At 47.2% G+C, this 21,485-nt stretch overlaps 1 protein-coding gene across 2 annotated transcripts; it reads right to left on the reverse strand.

Moving 5' to 3' along the window:
* Nucleotides 1–239: 239 nt before the first annotated feature.
* On the reverse strand, nt 240–20,875 carry SLC1A6 (solute carrier family 1 member 6). Of its 2 annotated transcripts, none has more exons than XM_045853205.1 (10): nt 20,555–20,875; nt 15,248–15,459; nt 14,386–14,523; nt 12,669–12,873; nt 11,841–11,883; nt 11,033–11,376; nt 8,021–8,254; nt 6,634–6,828; nt 3,892–4,026; nt 240–521 (listed from the first exon to the last, which is right to left on the reverse strand). In XM_045853205.1, the coding sequence occupies exons 2-10, from the start codon at nt 15,450–15,452 to the stop codon at nt 326–328; spliced, it is 1,695 nt and encodes a 564-aa protein (XP_045709161.1). In that variant the 5' UTR covers nt 15,453–15,459; nt 20,555–20,875; the 3' UTR covers nt 240–325. The 2 variants fall into 2 exon arrangements, with proteins under 2 accessions (XP_045709161.1, XP_045709162.1); XM_045853206.1 differs by having other exon boundaries at nt 15,248–15,462.
* Nucleotides 20,876–21,485: the final 610 nt, after the last annotated feature.

Raw genomic sequence — 21,485 nt, forward strand, 5'->3', positions numbered from 1 at the left:
AAATAGTGGTTTTCCTTTCACCTCCTTCAATTATGCAGCTCCTTCAGAAAATAAGGAACATGAGCTGACACCTCACCTTGTTGAACCTTAAGCTTCCTGTACCCACAACCCCAGGGAAAACATTTCCACCCTGTTGACCACCAGCCTCCTTCAGTGTCCTCCCACCACCACCCTCCCAAATTCTCAGCATAGGCTCAGAGAAAAACGAAGACCATGGATATCCTTTCATTACTGCTCCTTTATCTCTGTTTCCCCCAAACATGCCAGACAGAACATGTGTTCAGTGCACAGTCATTCAGGCAGTGGGTCTTTCCCAGGACACCACTCACATGGCACTCTCATTGCCACCCCGTCCCCTGGATGCCCCCTTCTCTTGTGCCATGAGTGACTTGTAGGGCTTCCCCAGGCTTGGGAGAGTGAGCTCAGCTTCCTGCAGCTCCAACTCCCGCTGAGACAAATGTTCAATGACGGCTGCTCCGATGGAGTCCCCCAGCACATTGGTCATTGTGCGAAATCGGTCACTGGGGGAGAAGAGAAGAGAAAATTAACCATTAAGCTCCACTAACCAAGGCTTGAAGAGCACCACAGGGAGAGAATGAAGCTGAGGGGGTTTTCAGTGTCTGAAAACTAAGAGTTCACATTGCAGTCCAAATCCTGACCAATGCCCCATCCCCTCTTTCTCCTCAGTTTCCCCTCCTAACAGATGTAGAATGGACCAGCTCTGGTATGCTCATATTTGATGTCAGCAATGCAAATTTTTTAAAATATATTTCATTGATTATGCTATTACAGTTGTCCCATTTCCCCCTTCACTCCCCTCCACCCTGCACACCCTCTCCCACCCACATTCCCCCCTTTAGTTCATGTCCAAGTGTCATAAGTTCTTTAGTTTCTACATTTTCCATACTATTCTTGCCCTCCCCCTGTCTATTTTCTACCTACCCTCTATGCCACTTATTCTCTGTACCTTTTCCTCCTCTCTCCTCCTCCCACCCCCCTGTTGCTAACCCTCCATGTGATCTCCATTTCTGTGGTTCTGTTCCTGTTCTAGTTGATTGCTTAGTTTGTTTTTGTTTTTGCTTTAGGTGTCATTGTTAATAATTCTGAGTTTGCTGTCCTTTTGCTGTACCTGTCTTTTATCTTCTTTTTCTTAGATAAGTCCCTTTAACATTTCATAAAATAAGGACTTGGTGATGATGGACTCCTTTAACTGTACCTTATCTGAGAAGCACTTTAGCTGCCCTTCCATTCTAAATGAAAGCTTTGCTGGATAGAGCAATCTAGTATGTAGGTCCTTGCCTTTCATGACTTGGAATACTTCTTTCCAGCTCCTTCTTGCCTGCAAGGTCTCTTTTGAGAAATCAGCTAATAGTCTGATGGGAACTCCTTTGTAGGTAACTGTCTCCTTATCTCTTGCTGCTTCTTGGATTCTCTCCTTCATTTTTACCTTGGCAAATGTAATTATGTTGTGCCTTGGTGTGTTCCTCCTTGGGTCCAACTTCTTTGGGACTCTCTGAGCTTCCTGGACTTCCTGAAAGTATATTTCCTTTGCCAGATTGGGGAAGTTCTCCTCTATTATTTGTTTAAATAACTTTTCCACTTGTTGCTCTTCCTCTTCCCCTTCTGGTACCCCTATATTAGGATGTTGGAATGTTTAAATATGTCCTGTAGGTTCCTAAGCCTCTCCTCATTTTTTTGAATTCTTATTTCTCCATTCTTTTCTGTTGATTGTTTCTTTCTTCCTTCTGGTCCACTCTATTGATATGAGTCCCAGTTTCCTTTCCATCACTCTTGGTTCCCTGTGCATTTTCCTTCATTTCACTTAGTGTAGCCTTCATTTTTTCATCTAATTTGCAATCTGTGAGCATCCTGATCACCAGTGCTTTGAACTGTGCATCTGATAGGATATCTCTTAGTCACTTAAAAGTATTGGCTCTGGGGCTTTGATTTGTACTTCCGCTTGAGACATTTTTGGGGGGGTCTGGTTGGGCCTGTTATGTAGTGGGGAGTGGAGCCTTAGGTGTTCTCCAGGGCAGGGCAACCCCGGTTGCTGTGTTATGATGTTGTATGTGGGCGTGGGGTCCAAGAGGAAACAATGGCGCCTGCTCCTCTCTCCATCGGATTTCAGTCCCTTCCGCCGCTTCCCCCAAGCTAACTGGGCCTTTTTGGTGCTAATTCCCACGTGGGTGGGCTTGTGTACATTCTAGGACCCCATGGGTCTCTTCAACGCACTCTCCTGTGAGGCTGGGAGTCTCTCCCTGTGCCTCAACTCCCACAGGTGTTTTCAGTCAGTGTCCCAAGGTTCTATTTCCTGGCGCTGGGACCCTGGGTTGCACGGTCTGTCACACTGCCCAATTTTGCCTGGTTTATCTGTGCACAAATGTGGCTCAGACAGCCAGGTGCCTTGCTTGCAGTGCCTCGCTTCACATTTGCAGCCTCACTGAATCTGCCAGCCACCTGCCCACTGTGGTCTTGTGCTTAGGATGCCTTACGTACCCGGGATGCATTATGCATCTGGTGCCACCACTTTTTGTGCCTTGACCCCTCTCCTCCTGGCTGCCTGACTCCACCCCTCCTACCGGTCTGGATGAATGTGTCTATTTTAACTCCTTGGTTGTCTGACTTCCATACAGTTCAATTTTCTGTCAGATATGGTTCTTATCTTGTTTCTAAATTGTTGCTGGCCTTATTTTGGTTGTGCAAGGAGGCACAGTGTGTCTACCTATGCCTCCATCTTGGCTGAAAGTCAGAAATGCAAATTTTTTAAGGATGTAAACATCCTTATAAAAAATATAAAAAATTAGTGGTTGTGAGCTGAACAGCATACAGAATGAGAAAACCCAGGCTCATTTTATCTAAACTTCCTGCTTTTAAAAAATTTTTCTTTTTTTAAGAAATTTTATTACATTATTTATTTATTTATTTATAGAGAGGCAGGGAAGGAAGGAGAAAGAGAGGGAGAAAAACATTCATGTATGGTTGCCTCTCACACACCCCCTGCTGGGGACCTGGCTGGCAACCCAGTCATGTGCCCTGACTGGAAATTGAACCAGCAACCCTTAGGTTCACAGGCCGGTGCTCAATCCACTGAGCCACACCAGCCAGGGCTTTCTTGTATTTTTAAAATATGTTTGTTGAGCCCTGGCTGGTGTGACTCACCAGACTGTGAATTGAAGAGTCGCTGATTCAATTCCCAGTCAGGACACACGCCTGGGTTGCCTAGCCAGGTTCCTGGTTGGAGGCATGTGAGAAGCAGCCAATCACATGTTGATGTTTCTATCCCTCTCTTTCTCCCTCCCTTCCCCTCTCTATAAAAGTGAATAAATAAAATCTTGAAAATTTTTTTAAATAAATAAAATGTATTTATTGATTTTACAGAGAGAGCAAGGAAGAAAAAGAGAAACATTGATCAGCTGCCTCTCATATGTGCCCCAACTAGGGACCAAACCCACAACCTAGGTATGTGCCCTGACCAGAAATCGAACCCCCAACCTTTTGGTATACAGAATAATGCTCCAACCAACTGAGCCACACAAGCCAAGGCTAAACCTCTTGTTTTAGAGTTGAAGACTTTTAAAAAATATATTTGCAAGCCAGCTCTGTCCCCCAGATCACCTTTTTGACTTCTACATAAAACAGGTAAAAAGAGGGCCTTTCCAGTTGATAGGAAAAGCCTCCATCATCTGACTCTTCTCTGCCCTACTTCCCAAGGTTAATTTTATGGAATTTGGGGTTCAGAGGCCATGATTTGGAGCATTCTCCAAGGGCCCTTTTCACTCTAAAATTCCAGAACTCTGTGTGCTGGCAGGAATGGGAGCCCATAGGTTGGGGGTCCTGAAGGGAAAGCAGGGGCTGAAAGAGAGATAGCAGCAGGGTCTGAAGGACACTCACAGGAACCAGTCCACAGCTATGATCAGCGTGATGTCTTCAGTGGGCAGGCCAACTGATGTGAGCACAATGACCATGGTGACCAGACCCGCCTGGGGAATGCCAGCAGCCCCAACACTGGCTGCGGTTGCTGTGATACTACAAATGGAGAGAGAACATAGGGAGGCAGGAGGAGGAAAGGAAGAGATGAGAAAGAGGGAAGAAAGGTATACAGAAAGGAAGGATTGAGTTCCTCAGGGCATCTTAAATTAAAATCCCCCATAAAAAAGCAAATCCAAAGTGACTTTCATTAAATACCAATGCAAATAGGTCTTTTCTGCCTTTGCCAGGATCTGGTTGGAAGTCCATCTACAATGGACTTTTGAACACTGAGACAACTCATGTTGTAGATGCAAAAGTAAGCATTTAACTCAGCTGCTTTGTGGGCTGGAAGAGGGCAGAAGAGATCATGGGCAGCACTGTGAACCAGGAGACTGAGGCCCCTGTATGCACATACACCGGAAGTAAGTAGGTTGGGACAGCCAGGTCCAGCTACTAGGAATGGAACTCTGTAACAAGAGCCAAGTTTAGACCCAAAAGAAGAAATTGTCTATGATGCTAAGCAAATAAAAAAATTATATATGGTTTTGAAAAATTGAGAGATAAAACCCATGGAAAATGAGATAGTGGTCCAACTTCAAGTACAGGTCTGACTGGATCAAGAGGAAGCTCGATTTTAGCTCCTGCATCATGATTGCCTGGCATGTTGTGATAAGAATAATTCTAAAACCACTGAGCTTACCAGGATAGGTATTAGTGCCCTGAAATTGACAGTCCTCTTCCTGGTGGCCTCTGAATACCTTTCCCAAATTTTATCATTATGAACATGGAGCCACTCAGGGCACTTAGCCCAAATGATGTCTCTATCAGAACAGAGATTGAGCAAACACTTGGGTTGGTGGACAGAAGATGGACTTTGTGGTCCAGCAGACTCCATTCATTAGCCATATGGCCTTTTACATAAACTCTGAGCCTCTATTTCCTCGTCTGTAGAAAGGAGGACATATACCTACCTTGGAGGGGTTATTGTGAGCAGTAAGAGAGCACAGTGCTTCATGAATGGGGCTTCAAAAAGGGCCATTATTACCATTATTTTAAGTAAGAGAGACTACCTATCTCCCCTAAACACCAGCCCTAGCATGTGTGTGCCCTTAGGAGGTACAGAACACACTCTCAGGGGGATGAGCTAACTCCACCTGGATCCAAGAAGCCAACTCCAACTTTTTGGGGATCTATTCAGATCAAGTCTAAAGTAGGAATTCCCAACCAACTAAGAAACTGGACCTTCAACCTCTATCAGCACAGGAGTCCCACTAAGTGTCTTCTTCCTCAAAAAAAATTCCTGAATAAGAGCAGAGCCTTGGAGAATTGCATCCAGCACATCCCAGTCAGCCTTTGCTGGGCGTCCATGTGCAGTCCTTCCTGCCAGAAGCCCAAGCCATGATGAAAATCCTCAATGGCACCTTACCAGGACCCTGAGTCAGCTGTGTCATCTGATTTCCAAAAGATCCAGTGCAGAACCATGAGTGTGTTGCTCACAGCCATATTCCAAGTGCCTGGAACCAAGTCAGTACTGCTACAATAAATATTTACTGACTGATTGAACTAGAGGCTATTCTCTAACATTGAATACTTATGAAACCTATTACAGGGGCCACAGGAAATAGAGAGCCCCTGTCCCATAAGCTCCAGGTACTTCCTGTGCACAAGAAGTCAGAATGGGGTTGCTGAATGTGAGACAGACTCAGACACCTTCCTTGGGCAAGAGAATCTCAAACTATTGCCTACATATACCTCTGCTTCCTGACTCGACTTCCTTGAATGCCTGGTTCTTTCTCCCACCCACCCATCCCTCCTCCCACCCTATGTTCTGCACTTACCAGACTCCTGGCTCCACCTGTTTCCACTAGGTGACCTTGGGCAAGTAACTGAACCTGCCTCAATTTCCATTTCTTTCTCTCCAAAAAAAAATAATTTTACCCACCTCAGGGGGTGTTGTGAGGATCAAGTAAATGGGCACAAGATTTTCCAGAGCCTTCAATAAATTAACTCTCTCAACTCATATTTATTGAGCATCTACCATGTGCTCGACACCTAGTAGAAATTCCCATAGAAGAAAATCTCCACCCAAACAGAGTTTCCAGTGTGGGGAGAGAAGGGGAGGGGCGGGAAAGGCAGGCAATAAGCAAGATGAATATGTAAAAATATACTAAGGCAGACGGGTGCTAATGAGAGATGGTTCAGCCTAAAAAAGTCCAGACATGCAAATGTAAATGGGGTATTCAGGGACTGCTTCCCTGAAAAGGTGACATTGGAACAGAGATCTGAAGGAGATGATAACATTTGCTGTGATTTTTGTAATGACTAAGTTAGAACCTCTGGGTAATGGGGCCCAGGATCCAAGTTTATAACAAGAACCTCAGGTGATTAGGATGCGTTAGACATACTTTGGAAAATACTGGACAAAGGGATCTCCCATAATAGTGAGAGGAGATCTGACTGGAATACCCTGCCAACTCCCGACAGCATCAGGGTGCAAAGTCTTACCTGGAGCCTCATCTGACATGGGTGACTGGCCTCTACCCACATCGCCCCTCTACCATCCAAGGTTTCCCTTGATCTTGAGCTGAGGCTGCCTCCTCCCCTAGCCAAGCTAATGATATCTTAGATCTCACCTGCTGGCATATCCCACCAAGACCATCTCACCTGATAGTTGTGATCTGGCCCAGGTTGAGCTCGTAGTTGTTGACTTGAGCAATGAAGATGGCAGCTAGGGCCTCATAGAGGGCAGTGCCATCCATGTTGACAGTGGCCCCCACAGGCAGCACGAACCTGGTGATGCGGCGGTCCACACCCAGGCCCTCCTCCAGGCAGCGGAAGGTAATGGGCAGTGTCGCAGAGCTGGGGGAGAGAGCCCCAGGGGTTGAGAGCAGGGGATGGTGACATGGGACTGGTGCAGCAATGGGCCAAAGGATTATTCCCCTTGACAACATTGGAAGGCCAGGTGGGAGCCTGAGCCAGGGTGGAGGGCAGGTGTCTAACATTCCAGAGGCTGATAACTGCATGGGAAAGAGGGAGTCCTCACAACACAGGGAGCACACAGCAACAGTGTCCTCAAGGCTAATGGTTCCTTGTCCCGTTGATGCCAATAACTTAAAGCTAATTACTACACTAGTTCATACCACACTAATTCATTCTATCAATCCACCTCGAGAAGGAAGAGCACAAGGGGTCTTCTGGCTTCCCTCCTCTCAGAGCTGAGGGCTGTTTCCAAGGACCACTATTCCTCCCTCCCCTGTCTGGTCAGGGAGTGACCTCAGCTACACTAACACTCTCGTTCTCTCACCCCACCACTTCCCAGAGGAGCAAGACTGACTTAACTGATTAGTGTGTTTCACCAAAAAAGTGGGCATCTCATTTGGGATCAGCCTGTCCACAAAACAAAACATGGGCTCTGTCTGGTCAGCTTTATGCCATGCAATGAGAAACCTGAACCCACAGAGAGGCCCTTTGGGTGTGCAGCCCTGTGGGGACCAGGAGGATTTAATTCTGGGGCACAATGGCATCAGTCTTACTTGACCACAGATCAAAAGACACATTCTCCAATCAGCACTGTTATGGGCAATTTAAAAAATGATATTTTTCTTCCATCCCATTGGTGTTTGTGATATTTTTCAAATTGTTTTGAATTTGGATAGGAAAAAGGAGAACTCTTTATTAACCACCTGAAACCACCCCCAAAAGGAGAAGGAAGCCAAGAGAGTTTCCAGACACCATCTCAAAGAGAGTGAGATCATCTGAGCTACAAAATTACTGAGAACAAGGGGCATATCGGAACCCTCATCTTCACCTCAAAAATGACAGCTGGTTCTCCTCCATATAAATTAGAGACATGGGAAAGGAGAAAAAGGGGTCAGGAGAGTCACCCAGGACAAAAGTCAGTGCCCAAGTGAGCCACCTTCAGGAACCCCTGACATTATTGAGCAACTCAGAACAGGTTCTGTAGTCGGGGGAAAGCAAGTATCCCAGAAGAGCCCATGAAAGACAAAGAATGAACCCAGGAAGGATACCAGTAGTGGAGACTAAGTCATACCTGGAAGACGTGCCCATGGCAGTGATAAGAGCCTGCAGCATGCCCCCAATAAAGGGGAATGGGTTCCGGTGGGTGATGAGGAAGTAGATCAGAGGCAGGACACCACCGGCATGGAGAAACAAGCCCACGATTACAGTCAGGGTGTACATGCCCAGCTGACCCCCCAGAACGGCCATGTCTTCCATCTCTAGGATCTTGCCAGCAATCAGGAACAGGATGCCCACAGGTGCATACCTGGGCCAAACCAGACACCTGTCAGGGCTTCCTCATCACTTCCCCTATAAGCCCGGAGCTGGCACCCCCAAGGCTTTGCCCATATAAGACCCTAGAGCCAGAAAGTACCCAGCATTCAGCACCCTACTTCACCCCAAACCTTCCCCACACATTAACAAATGGGACTAGGACCCACAAACACATCCCACTTCCTCTCCCTGCTCACCCACAGCTCAATCCCAGGCAGCAGAAAAGTTCCTACAACTCCAGGGCATGAAATCTTGTAAGACCTCTCCTTCATCCACACCCATTCAAGTTCTCCCAAAATTACTGTCTTCAGGACTCTTTCCCTAGACATCACCCAGACAATCCCTAGCTCTAGTCCTCTGACTCGCCTTATTTGCTCCCCAACTCTTTGTTCTACATTTGTCACTTTTATGCCCCTATTTTCTTTCCTATAAGTGCAGATTCTCATTCACCAGCCCTGAGCTGTTTCACCTGGATTTCCCACAGACATCTCAAGCAACCTATCTTATAGAATCATCTATTTATTTATTCATCCAACAAATATCTACTGAGCACCTACTATGTTGCCATCACATGGTCCCTGACTTTATGGTGCTTACATTCACACAGAAACGTGTAATTAAAAGCTTCCGGTGGTGAAAACTGCAAAAAAGAGTCATTGAGTGGGGCTGTTTAAGCATGAGTGGTCAGGAAGGGCTTCTCTGAAGAGGCAACTTTTAAGCTGAGGCCTGAATGCTGAGAAGGAACCATGTATATCTGAGAGGGAAGCATTGTGGGCACAGCACAAAGACCAAGATGAGCGTGAACTGGGCGTACTGGAGGAACAGAAAGACCAGTGTGGCTGGAGTGATGAGTGAAAAGGAGAGTAGAGGAGACAGAATAAGTGAGTTCTTCAAGGGCTCACCTGTTCGCCCACAAACCAGCCCATTGCTTAGTCTTGTGAGTTTCTGCCAGCAATGCCATCATTCACCCATCACCAGGCTTCAATTGTTATTGCTCTCTCTTTAGAAATTGAAGTCTGTACTTGGTCATTATCATGGTGGATGTACTGGAGGAGATTGGGGTCTCTGGGGAAGTTGATGCAATAGGTTGGGTCAGAAATGGTGAAACTCTAAGTCTGTGGGAATGAGGATGTGGCATCTTCTCCAACCACAGGGATCCCCAAATAGGGCTTAGGGTTAGCCCTCGTCAGTGGTTGTTGATTTATCTCCAAGTCTATAGCTACTTCTATGATTATTCTGCATACCCCTTTCTCAGGTCTCTCACCTCTATCCTTTCAGTTCATCCTCTGCAAAATTACTCCTAAACCCTGAATCCATTGCACATGACTTCTCTCCAATATTCAGCCTTCTGGTGCATATGGATATTTGCTCTCATCGTGCCAATGACACCACTGTAAAACCATGGTTCTGAATTCAGTTGAGCCTTTAATACCCCTTGTCAATTTTCTTGCTTAGCCTTAATAAGCTCCCCTTCCTTTCCCCCCAGCTGCCTTTCCAAGCTCATAAATTGGCCTCTAGTCCTCTATACAATTTTCAGGTTATTTTGGATAATGTACAGTCTTCCTCAACTTGAAACCAGAAAGTCTTGTTAACATCTTCCACCACTATTGCCAAGTTAGCATATGCTCCCACCTTCCTGAACTCCTCACCATGCTCCAAACAACTCAGGTTCTTTCAAGCTTTTCATGGTCTCTTCCCTCTGCTTGGAGAGCCTCTCCCCTGCTTCTGTCCTGTTGGATTCCTACTCACCTCTCAAGGCCCAGTTAATAGGCGACCTTCTCCATTACTCCCTCCTCACCTTCCCCAGCATAGTTTACCGCATGTCCCTCCATTGGCTCCCTCTTCCATGTTCACACTTTTTAATACCCTTTTACCACAGACCCTTCCCTTTTGCATTACACCGATCTAGTATATATGTCTGTCTTCCCCAAGACTTTGTGAGCTCCTTGAGGACAAGGAGTAATGCATCCCTGTATTCCAGAGTTCAAGACAAAGTCAATCTGGGAAAATGTCTGCTAAATAAGTGAAGAAATTAGTGAAGGTGTGAAGGAATTTTAAAAATGAATAAATGCATGCATCAATTAAAGAATAATTAGTGAATGGATAAATGCATAAGAAAATGAGCAAATGAAACTTGAGTGAGGGGGTGAGTGAACAAATTAGCATATTAAGTAAATGGATGAATGAATGCAAGAAATATCTGAGAGAGTAAATGCAGAGATGAATAACTGAGTCAAAGTGTGAGTCCAAATGAATAAATGACTTAGTGAGCAAATGAATTCATCAATCAATGGCTTTACTCATGAGTGAGTTTATGAGTGAGTGAATGTATGAATGAGTAAATTAACCAATGCATAGAAGAATGAATAAGTGAGTGAGAAAAGTGAATGAACCAATGCATGAAAAAATGAGTATAAATGAATAAACTAATAAAGGGATGATTTGGCCAATCCATAGAATACTGAGTGGATGCATAGATGAACAAGACAGTGAATGGACAATGCATGGAAGAATGAGTATAATGAAAAGTGAGTGAATGAATAGATGAACAAGGAAGTAAGTGAGTGACTAAAGCATTGCAAAAAAGAGTGAATAGATGAGCGATCAAATGAGTATATGAGTGAGTGAATTAACCCATATGTGTATAAATGATGTTGGCCAAATGGTCCCAATGACCCTGTCAGCAGCTACCCCACTGCCTGACTTCCCAGCTCTGGCTCCACCCTTCCCTGTGCCATCACCATTAACCCTCTCATAGTCCAGCACTCACCAGATAATGATGCCCACCAGCCTCATAATAGCCTCATTGAGGCTGTCAAAGAAGTCCCGCAGGACTCGGCCCTTGTGTTTCATGCCACCAATGACCAGCCCAAAGGCCACAGAGAAGACCACAAGGCCCAGGGCATTGATGCCATTAGCTGAGCCAGACACAGGCACAGTCTCCTCGAAGGTCAGCACCTCCTGCAGAGTGCCCAAGGCCCGAGTGACATTTTCCAGGAGGCTGGTTCCATTCTCCATTGAAGATGGAGGAGGCATGGAGGCGCTCTGCTCGGATCCATTCTCTGTCCTCACCACGGTCCTGGTTACCAGCCTTGTGCTGTACTGTGTCTTGAACTGGAATATGGAAAGATTGGGACCAAACTTGATTCAGTGGATGCATCAGTCACCTGGAAAAATGTCTTTCTAATACCAGTTCCAGGTTTCCACACCCTGGAGAGTCTTATTCAGTAAATATGAGTGAATAAATGAGTTGGTGAGTGAGTGAGTGAACAACCAAAGCATGGAAAAATGAGTATAGACTCTGCATTTTTCACAAGCTCTCTGGCCAATGATCAAACAAATTTGGGGGACTGTGTTCTCAACCATTTACAGTCAGAAGCCTTGGTTCCTCCTCTAGTACCATCCCCAGGAAGGCCTGGGCCTATGTTCTTCTCTCTAACCCTCCCTTGAACATCATGCAAATAGACATTGCTCTGCCAGGCCCTTCTTCCAACCCTTCACACCTTAACCACTCATTCATCAGAAAGCTCCCCCCACCCTACAAGCCTCCTTGATTGAACTGTGTACTTCCCCCTGACCTGTTTGAAGCAGGCCTCCACAAGGTTGGGTGGAAACATATTTCTGCAAAAAACATAAGATGAAAGGAAGGGGTTAGATGTTGGAAAGTCATCTAGGATGATGATAATGATGATGATGAAAATAATAATAATAATAATGGCAGCAAGGGCAACAGTAATAATGGTAGCCAACATTTCAACACTTATTCTAGTCCAGGCTAAGTAAGCTAGCTAAGTGCCTTACCTATATGATCTGATTTAAACACTACAATAACTCTAAAAGTGAGTGCTATCAATGGCCCCATTGTACACACACCCCCCAAAAAGGACAAAATATTTAGGTAAGTTACCCAGCCACACAGCTGCTAAGGGGTGCAGATGGACCTCAAATCCAGGCCTGTCTGAGCCCTTTAGTAGGATCCTATGCTGCCATAGGGACTTCAATTCATACACATATGCCTCAAAAAAAATAAAATAAATCAGACTGTTCCTGCACTCCACCAACTCCCGCCAAGTCAGTGGCTAGGGTAGAACTGTAGCTAGCCTTGATCTAGCTGGAAAAATCTTGTTGTTCCAACAGATCTTGGGAAAACCAAACACCACCTCTCCTGAGCCTATCCCAAGACATAGCTTCTCTAGGCTAATGATCAAAATATCCTCCCCTGGGAGTCGGATGCTCTTGGAGGAATTGTGCAAGGTTCCAAGACAGAAAATGGGTACCAATAAAGCTAGGTTCAATCTGGAGGTTGTGTTTACAGGCTGGATTGGCCTGTTTCCCTTTGTCTCTCCTCAAGTACAGGTTGTTGCACATATGGCCAGAATTCCCATCAAAATTAGAAAGGACGTCACCTGACCAGGTCCATGAAGGCATCAGCTGTAGGGATGGTCTCGATCCGGCCCTCACGGTGCAGCCCCTCCTTGGAGCCCTTCCCAGGGTGGATGATTGTGACCATGAGGATGCCAATGAAGACCGCAATGACGGTAGTCACCATGTAGTACACAGCTGCCCGCATCCCCATCCGCCCTGTCGCCTTGTTATCCAGGGATGCCATACCTGGAGGACATGTGGTGCAGCCACAAGCATCTCCCTCCACACCCCACCACCCACTTTCCCATCCATCCGCTCCTCCCTCCCCACTCCACCAGCTCTACAACCATTCCACCAAGCGCCCCTTCCTCCTGTACCCCCCCCAGCACCCACACCATTACCCTTGACATATTTCATCATTCTTCAACTCCATGCTATTTTCTATATACGTCTTCCACTCCATCCTATGTCCCAAGCACTACTTCACTAAGTTTCCCTCTACTGCAAGACAACCTTTTAAACCCCATACAATCCTCCATTTACCCCTATTTTGCACTGTAACTTCACTTTCACTCCATTCTTCATCCCACTATTCACCCCATAATGACACCTCCCTGCAACCCAGCCACTGTACACTCTCTGTAGTGGATGTTTTTGGTGTCCTCTCCAGACACTTTTACCAGGCTGATACACCTATCCTTTAGCTGTGGAGTGTGTTAGCTGCTAACAGTTCATGCCATCCCCTTCCCTTAAGAATGGTGCTCAGCTAAACAGGAGTTGCCTGACCCAGAAAGGCCCCATGGGAGACCTACAGCCAGTGATTGGCTGGTACAAGGATTCAAAGATCCAGCACCTTTGACTCCGATGGGAAGAGTTGGGAGGAAAAATTCAATGTTGTGGCCCTTGCTCCAGAGCTCCCTGTGGGATCAGGCCAACAGGCCAATCTTCTCCAGAACCCACATCTCTGCTTAGCTTTTTTCCCCACCCCAACCTGTTCCCTCACTTCCTCATGAGTTTCTTTTGAGAGCTGCCCTCAAGAAATCGCTTGTTCACCTATATACCCATCTCAGGCCCTGTTTCCAGGAAACCCAACCCAAGAAACCATTCTTTCATGCCTTTACCTTCATGCTTATCCCAAAATCTGGAGACTGGCAATCAACCACCCAGGGGCCAAATCTGGCCCACTGCTTGCTTTTATAAATACAGTTTTATTAGAACATAACCACACCCTTTGTTTACATATTAATCTGCATCTGCATTAGTGCTATAAAGGCAGAATTGAATAGTCACAAAGGAGACCCTACAGCCTCTAAAGAGGAACTATTTACTATCTATCCCTTTACGAAAAGTGTGCTGACCCCTGCATAGTCCATCCATGCTTCCATCCAACCCCAACCCACCTCCATTTCAAACACCTTCATCCACATCACTCCCTGACCATCCATGCCACATCCCAGCTGCCTTCCCGGGTTGCCCCACTGCAGCCTTCCTTTCACGTCTGCATGATACTAAGTTCCTGGCAGGCTGGTATTTTGTCTTCAGTGGGAAGTATAGGAAAGTTACTGAGATAAATAGTGTAGGTCATATGGGGTCTGGAACCTGGGTCTGATTTGGCCAAGGACTCTGGGCTGGGCATACACTCAGTGTTTGAGGTCCTTAGTTGAGGAGTGGCCCCATGCTTGGGACCACTTTGGCTCCAGGTTTGACCTTGGGCTGTGGGTGGGTCTTAAAGGCCAACACTGGCCTGGGCTCTCTCACCTGTGACCAGACTGGAGACGATGAGCGGCAGCACTAGCATTTGCAACATCCTCATGAGAAGCTCTCCAGGGAAGGAAAAGTACTTGATCTGGCGGTAGGTGAGCTGGTATGGGCGCAAGGCAAAGGCCAGGCTGACCCCTAGGGCCAAAAAGGTCCATGGAGTGCAGTTTGAGTCACTCAGGCACAAGCAGGGGCCATCCATCCCAAAAAGAGTGTGTGTGGATGGGAGTTAGAAAAAAAGAAACATTCTATGTGTATGTATGCACATTGTAGAAATGTATGGATTTATGTGTTACCATGTTGACACAGTGTAAATTTGTGTGTAAAGGTTAGCACACATGCATGCATGTGACAGCAGACACTCATTCGTGCATGTGTCTGTGCTTGTATATGTGAGCCCATGCACATGAAATGCACACGGTTTTCCTGTGTGTGTATATAGTGTGACCCTATGTATACAGTTTTCAAACATGCAAGTGTGTGTGTATTTAAGCTCATAAGTGTGTTGATATGTGTGCAGAGGAATGCATGTGCTTGTGTGGATGTGTTTGTAAGTTCCAGTATGTGTGCACTGTGTATTTACATGTTTGCAACTGTAAGCTCTGTGCATGCATAAAAATAATGTGTTCATGTTTGTGTTCATATGCAGAAAGCATGTTTGTATAGTATACACAAGTGTGTGTGTGTACACATACATATCCATGTAACATTGTGTGCACTGTGGGAGTGTCCTGCCCTGGGAAGTTGGGGTCGCTGGTAGGACAAGATGTGTGCATGCGTGCAGGTGAGAATGAGTCTGTGGAATGAAGAGATGAGCACGCAAGGAATTTCCCTGCAGTCCCCGCCCTCCCAGCCCACTCACCTATGATCACAGCACTGACGGTCAGCAGGATGAAGGCGTTCCTGCGCATGAAGCGCAGCACATGCTCCCGGGTCATGGTCTGCAGGCGCAGGCGTGTGCGCAGCGCTCTCTGCTGCATGCTCTCCTGCAGCTGCTGCAGCCAGCCCACCCTGCCCAGCCGCTGGCCACTCTCCCGCAGAAACAGGCTGTTGCCGTGGCTGCTCATTGTCTATCTGCTGGGGACAGAGGGCCAAAAGACCAGGGCCTGGTGAGGGTCAGGACAGAAGACAGATGTGGGCAAAGGGGGAAGGGTGGGTAGGGCAGAGGAAGCTGCTGAGAAACTCAGAGAGTATCCTGACAGTGGGAAAGGGATGATGTCTTTTGGCTGGGATGTTCTGGGGTATGGGACAGCTAAGATCACTGCCCGAGGTTCAAAGGTCATGTCCTAGAAAGGGTCAAGGTCTCAGAATTGCTTCCTGGTTTGGCTGGGAGAGGCAGGAAAGGAGACCATAATATAATAGGCTCTTTTGCCATCCCCTGACTCACAAACCAACCTAACAGAGCTTTCCTGAGTGCCAGCTGCATGCAGAGTCCTGGACATGGTACCTTGGGGCCAGACAGGAAACCAAATTAATATGGTTTCCTGTCTGTCCTGGAGGTGCTGACAAATGGGCTTTAAATAACAAAATCAATGACAGCAAGTGCCTGGTAAACAGTGGGTGCCCAGTAAATGCAGCTGCTTGCCTAAGTGCCTGAGTGAGCAACAGGAAGAGGGGGGAGTCCCTTGGGAAGGAAACAGTGACAATCCTTGACCCCAGTGGCTCTTTAGGAGGGATCCACCTGACTGATCCACCTTTGAAGGGAATGTGATGCTCCCTTCAGAGTCTCTCTGGGGCACCAGGCACTGTTTCACCAACTTCTGGTTTTGTGTTTCCTCTTTAAATTTGCCCACATCCATATAATCATATTTACGTCCTAAATAAATGTATCTAAAATGGAAACTTTAGATACTTTAGGTCTTTAAGTCATTATTTGAACTGCTAATTATGTTTTAGTACACATTAAATAAAATGCATATAAAAATAAATGCCTGCCTATTCTTTTACCAGCTAAACACCTTACATGTATAGGGCAGCTTGGCAATTGTCACTGGTATTGGGCCTGAGGAATTTTACCTCAGAGATTCCTTTCTCCATTAAAAAAATGTTAAAATTGTATTTTACAACTGCTTTGGTATAAAGGTGAATATATTATCTTGGAACTAGGTAGAGGTGATGGTTGTACAGTATTGCAAATGTACCAAATGCCACTGAATGCCACTTTGAAATGGTTGGTTTTCTGTTATATGAATTTCACCTCATTATATATTAAAATATTTTCTTTGACTCAAAAGTTTAATTCTTTCTCCTGATTTTTAAAGAAGTGAAAACATTTCTGTGGGCGCTAGGCCCTGGGCCTCCAGTTCCTGAAGGACAGGCAGCCTTGCCTACACTGATCCCACAGCAAACATGTGGCAGTTCCCCCATTCCACTGGGAAATCTGTTAGTCCTCCAGATGCATTCATCCATTCCAGGTACAAGGCTGGCCACTAGAAATGACATTGCCCAGGCTCTCTTGCCCACTGGCTCCCCTCTGGGTCAGGCCAGTGGAAGGCAAGAGGAGAGCGGAGGGTGGGGAAGAGATGGAACAGTAATTCTCCCAGCTTCCCGAGCCACGCCCTGCTTGGCAGGGGCTGTGTTCCTCCACCCACAGCTCCCATCACACAGTCCTCTGTGCCTGTTGGCCATTTCGATGCCTTTCCTGGAAAAATGTCTGTTCAGGTTGTCTGCCCATTTTTAATCGGATTTGGGGGGGTTGTTATTGAATTGTATGAGTTCTTTATATATTTTGAATATGAACCCATTTTCCAATATACAGTTTCTAAAACTTTTCTCCCATTCTGTAGGTTGCCTTTTTGTTTTGTGAACAATCTTTCTTTTGCTGTGCAGAAACTTTTACATTTGATGTAGTCCCACTTGTTGGGTTTTGTTTTTGTTACAAGTGCTTTTGGTGTCACATCCAAAAATCACTGCCCACTATCAAGGAGAGTCTTTCCTATGTTTTCTACCTGGAATTTCATGGTATCAGGCCTCATGTTTAAGCCTTTGATCCATTTTGAGTTAACTTTGGTGAGTGGTGTGAAGTAGGGGTCCAGTTTCATCGTTCTGCACACAGCACCATTTGTTGAAAAGACTATCTTCTCCCCATTGGATGTTCTTGGATCTCTTGACGCTACAGGTTCTGACTCTCACAATAATGGCAATCATATTATAATATATAAGTGTATCAAAACAACATGCTGTATACCTTAAATTTTCTCAATGTTACATGACAAATATACTTCAGTTTTAAAAAATGATAATTCTGTTACAGCCACCACTGTCCTTGGGTCTCTGTCCTGCTCCCCCCCTGAGAATCCCTACTCCTGCTGTCCCAGCCATACTGGTTTCCCTTAACCCTGCTCACCCCTTTGTAAATAGTCCTTATCTTACTCTTTTTAATCCCCCCTTTTGAGCATGCTGTTTCCTGACTGATACACCAGATTCACCTCACTGTTAGAAAAAACTCTCAGAGCCAAATGAAGGCATTAAGTGTTGTATACTGTGTGGAACTCTGTGCAAGTTTGCCTGGGACTGCCAAACCAGGAAGAACTTGGCCTTGCCCAGCTAGTCTCTGAGGGATCGCAGCTTCGGATTCCTTGCCTCGCCCCACCCCCACTGACTAAATTCATACAGGTCAGAAATGGGAGCCTGTTGGAGGTCTCAGTTCCACCAGCAGGTAGGTGCCTGGACTTTTTGGTTTTTGTCTGCCACTGGCTGAGCAGCTACTCTTTTGAGGTCACTGTCTTTCTTGTCCTCCTTGCTCTCCCCACATCTGAGAGGTGAGTCATCTGCCTCAACTTTCCAGGTCTAAGCTCCAGGTCCCCAGTGCCGAACCCCAATTGGGGTCCTGCTCCAAATGAATCCATTGATGCTGCTTCTTACCTTGCTATAAAAAATCCCAGACATGGGACCACACACAACATAGGAAACTTGTAATTTCTCCCTCTCCTCTAGGATGTATGTTTCCAGGCACTGAGTGGTAACTCCAAGTTGCCTGCGGGTCCCACAGAACTGTTCAGCTGAGATCTAAACTAGCCACAACAACTCCAGAGCTAGTTTTCTCTCTTTCCTTTCTCTTCCTTACAAAAAGTAGCATGGTATAAAGCAGGCATGAACAAACTATAGTCTGAGGGCCAAATCCAGCCCACTGTTTGTTGTCATAAATAAAGTTTTACTGGAACACAGCCACACTCATTCCTTACGTATTGTCTATGTGCTATAATGTCTGAGTTGAGTTGTTGGCACAGACATTATGTGGGCTGCAATACAGTTTCTAAGGCCCTTTAATGAGAACATTTGCTAACCCCTGATCTTGTAGGAGAGAATGTCTGAGCTCTTGTTTCAAACTCCATTCCACCTTGCAGGCACAAGTCAATTTCTATATGGATTAGATGGCCCAATTCAGGTGATGCTTAGAACAGCACCTGGTGAGCATGAAGTGGATGCCACCTGTGGTGCATGAAAAGGAAAAACCGAACAGACTCATGACTGAGAACAGAGAAAATGCTGAAGCCGGAGGGTGTCTTCCTATCAACTTTTCTCAGTCCCATCTGCATCATTTGTTAAGCAACACTTGACTTGAAGTGGTTTTTCCAGGACCCTGGCTTACTTGGGCCTTTCTCAATCTCTCTTGGACTCCTGGGGGCTTCTCCCCTCACTCTGAGTTCTCTCTTTTCACCATGAGGCTCTCCTGATGCTGGAAGTCTTTTTACCCTCTTTCTTGGGCTTCCTGCTTAGGAAATGGCCCTTCTAGTGCCTCAAGTCTCTGCACAGATTCAAGGACTGGTCTCCCACCAGTTCCCCCAACCTCAAATGAGACTCAAATGAGAAGTGCTGGTGGCCCCTCCGAGCCCAGGCAGAAAGAAAGAAGCTCTTCCGTTCTAACACTGGAAACAAGCTATGGGAGACAAAGCACGTTTGCTTTCCATACTTTTTATCTCAACACTCTGCTAGCCTAGTGGGAAGAGTGAGGGGAAAGAGAGGACGGAAATCACACGCATCACACATCACACACTTCTCTTGTGTGCAGTTGACACATACACAGCCACACAGGCACACAATCACACAAAAAACTGTTCAGACACATAGCCCATGCACAGCTTCAGAAATGCAATGGCACTCATGCAGCTTCAGATACACAGTTCCTACACACACGAACACATGCACACACACTCGCCACATTCATGCACACCATCCAACACACAACCCACATTCCTCTTCAAACATACAACCCCGCACACACTTTTGCAGCCCTACACAATGCCCTTTGTAAATGAAACTCCAGACATGCAGTGACAACCAATTCCTACACACACCCACACATACACACACACACAGACACACACACACACCCCTTGGGACACAGTACCACAAACTTCAAACGTTCAAATTCATTCCCACATTTAAATATTCAGGCACACACACTTCCTTCTTTTAAAAAGAAAATCCTCACCAGAGAATATGTTTTTATTAATTTTAGAGAGAGAGGAAGGGAGAGAAAGACAGAGAGAGAAACACTGATGTGAGAAAGAAACATTGATTGGTTGCCTCCCACAGGAGCCTGGTCAAATGGTCGAACCCAAAACCTAGATAGGTACCCTGACCAGGGATAGAACCCACAACTCTTTGGTGCAGTGGATGACGCTCCAACCAGCTAAGCCACCAGGCCAGGGCAGCACACACCTCTTTTTTTTGGAATGCAACCCCACTCATAAATTGTCCCAAACACGCATACATCACCACCACCTCCCACATATCTTTGGACCCAGCCCCCCTGCAGCGGTAGCAAAGTCTCAGTCACAACCAGGTCTGTCCGAGTTGGAGGAATAAACCCTCCGATAGATAAGGGACGGCGCCCTGGAAAGGTTCGAGGCACCAGGCGTAGAGCTGGAACTTGCCCAGGAGTGGAGGTCACAGAGAGAGGAAAGGAATGTGGGCGAGGAAGATGGGCAGAGACCCGGGGGTAGGAAACTAATGGTAGGAAACGCAAAAGGCTACCGGGAGGTGAGCGGTGGCAACTACTCTTAAAGGGCACCGAAGCGCTGGCTGCATCAAAGAGCGGCCAGAGATGGCGCCTCACACGCCTGACCCCAGGGTGGGCCGATCCCGCCGAGGATCCCGCCTGGGATCCCTCCTGCCTTGAGCCCCAGGGCCCCTGCGCGTGCGGGGCCGCGGTATCCCCACTCACCAGTGTCCGCAGCAGCGGGGATGGCTGCCTGCACCTTGGCCTGTACGCTGCGTCCGAATGCAGGAGCCGGAGCCCCGCACAGCGCCCGGCTTGGGCAGCGGGGACCCGCCAGGGACAGCACAGCACTGTCTCTGGGACCAGACAGCGGAAGCACCAGCGGGGAGCCGGGACGCGCTGTGCAGCTGGGGGTTCGGGGCAGGCCTTGCGCTCACGTGGGTGCGGGGGAGCCCGGAGGCCCGGGGAGGGGGCGGAATCCCCTCCGGGATGCCCCCCTCCTCCCCGGCGCCCAGACTCCGCAGCAGCTCTGGAAAGGGGGCACCGGTTGTTTGCGGTAGGAGGGGGTTCCTGGGATGGGCGGGGTGGGTGGCCTCTCCTACGTCCAGCCCCCGCCCCCAGCGCAGAGCCGCGCCTTCGAGCCCCCGCCTCCCGCCTCCCGAGACCTCCAGAGGCCTGAATATCCCTGGAGAGAGAGCACCAGCTCCTGGCACCACTGGACACGGCCCGCTCCTGCATCCTGGGCGTAGGCCTGGGGAAAGCATTGATGCGAGCATTCCAGTGACCGCAGCCACCGCGGGGGCTCCTCAGCCCAGCTTCTCCCTTTGGGTGCACTTTCTGGCCTTCGCTGCTGTGTGCCCTTGGGCCAGCCCTTCTCCCTCTCAGAGCCTGGCCTCCTTATCTAAATAAACAACGGATATGACTCTGCTGACCCAACAGAAAATTAAAGCTCACCAGTGTGGAAATGGGTCGTGCAGCCGCTGTGCAAAAGGGAGACGAATAATTCCTGTTACTCTTGTAATTAATATTATTCTCAGGTAATGTTGACCCTGCTTTTCTTCTCAAATGGTACTGTCTTACGGCTTCCAACATCTCCCACCTCTCTGAAGGCTAATTGCCAGTTTTAAAGGGTGAGCACAGAGCCATGCACCTGATG

The sequence above is a fragment of the Phyllostomus hastatus genome, unplaced genomic scaffold (assembly GCF_019186645.2).
Source record: "Phyllostomus hastatus isolate PE091 unplaced genomic scaffold, TTU_PhHast_1.1 phas_contig_98, whole genome shotgun sequence".
Lineage (NCBI taxonomy): Eukaryota > Metazoa > Chordata > Mammalia > Chiroptera > Phyllostomidae > Phyllostomus > Phyllostomus hastatus.

Bases quoted from the DNA above. Each gene is read 5' to 3' on its own strand.
- SLC1A6 (XM_045853205.1), bottom strand. From the start codon at position 15,452: ATGAGCAGCCACGGCAACAGCCTGTTTCTGCGGGAGAGTGGCCAGCGG. The intron at 14,524-15,247 runs GTGAGTGGGCTG...TTTTGGCCCTAG, and splicing joins CGTCAGTGCTGTGATCATAG to GGGTCAGCCTGGCCTTTGCC. The intron at 11,377-11,840 runs GTCAGGGGGAAG...TCCATATTCCAG, and splicing joins TGGAGGCCTGCTTCAAACAG to TTCAAGACACAGTACAGCAC.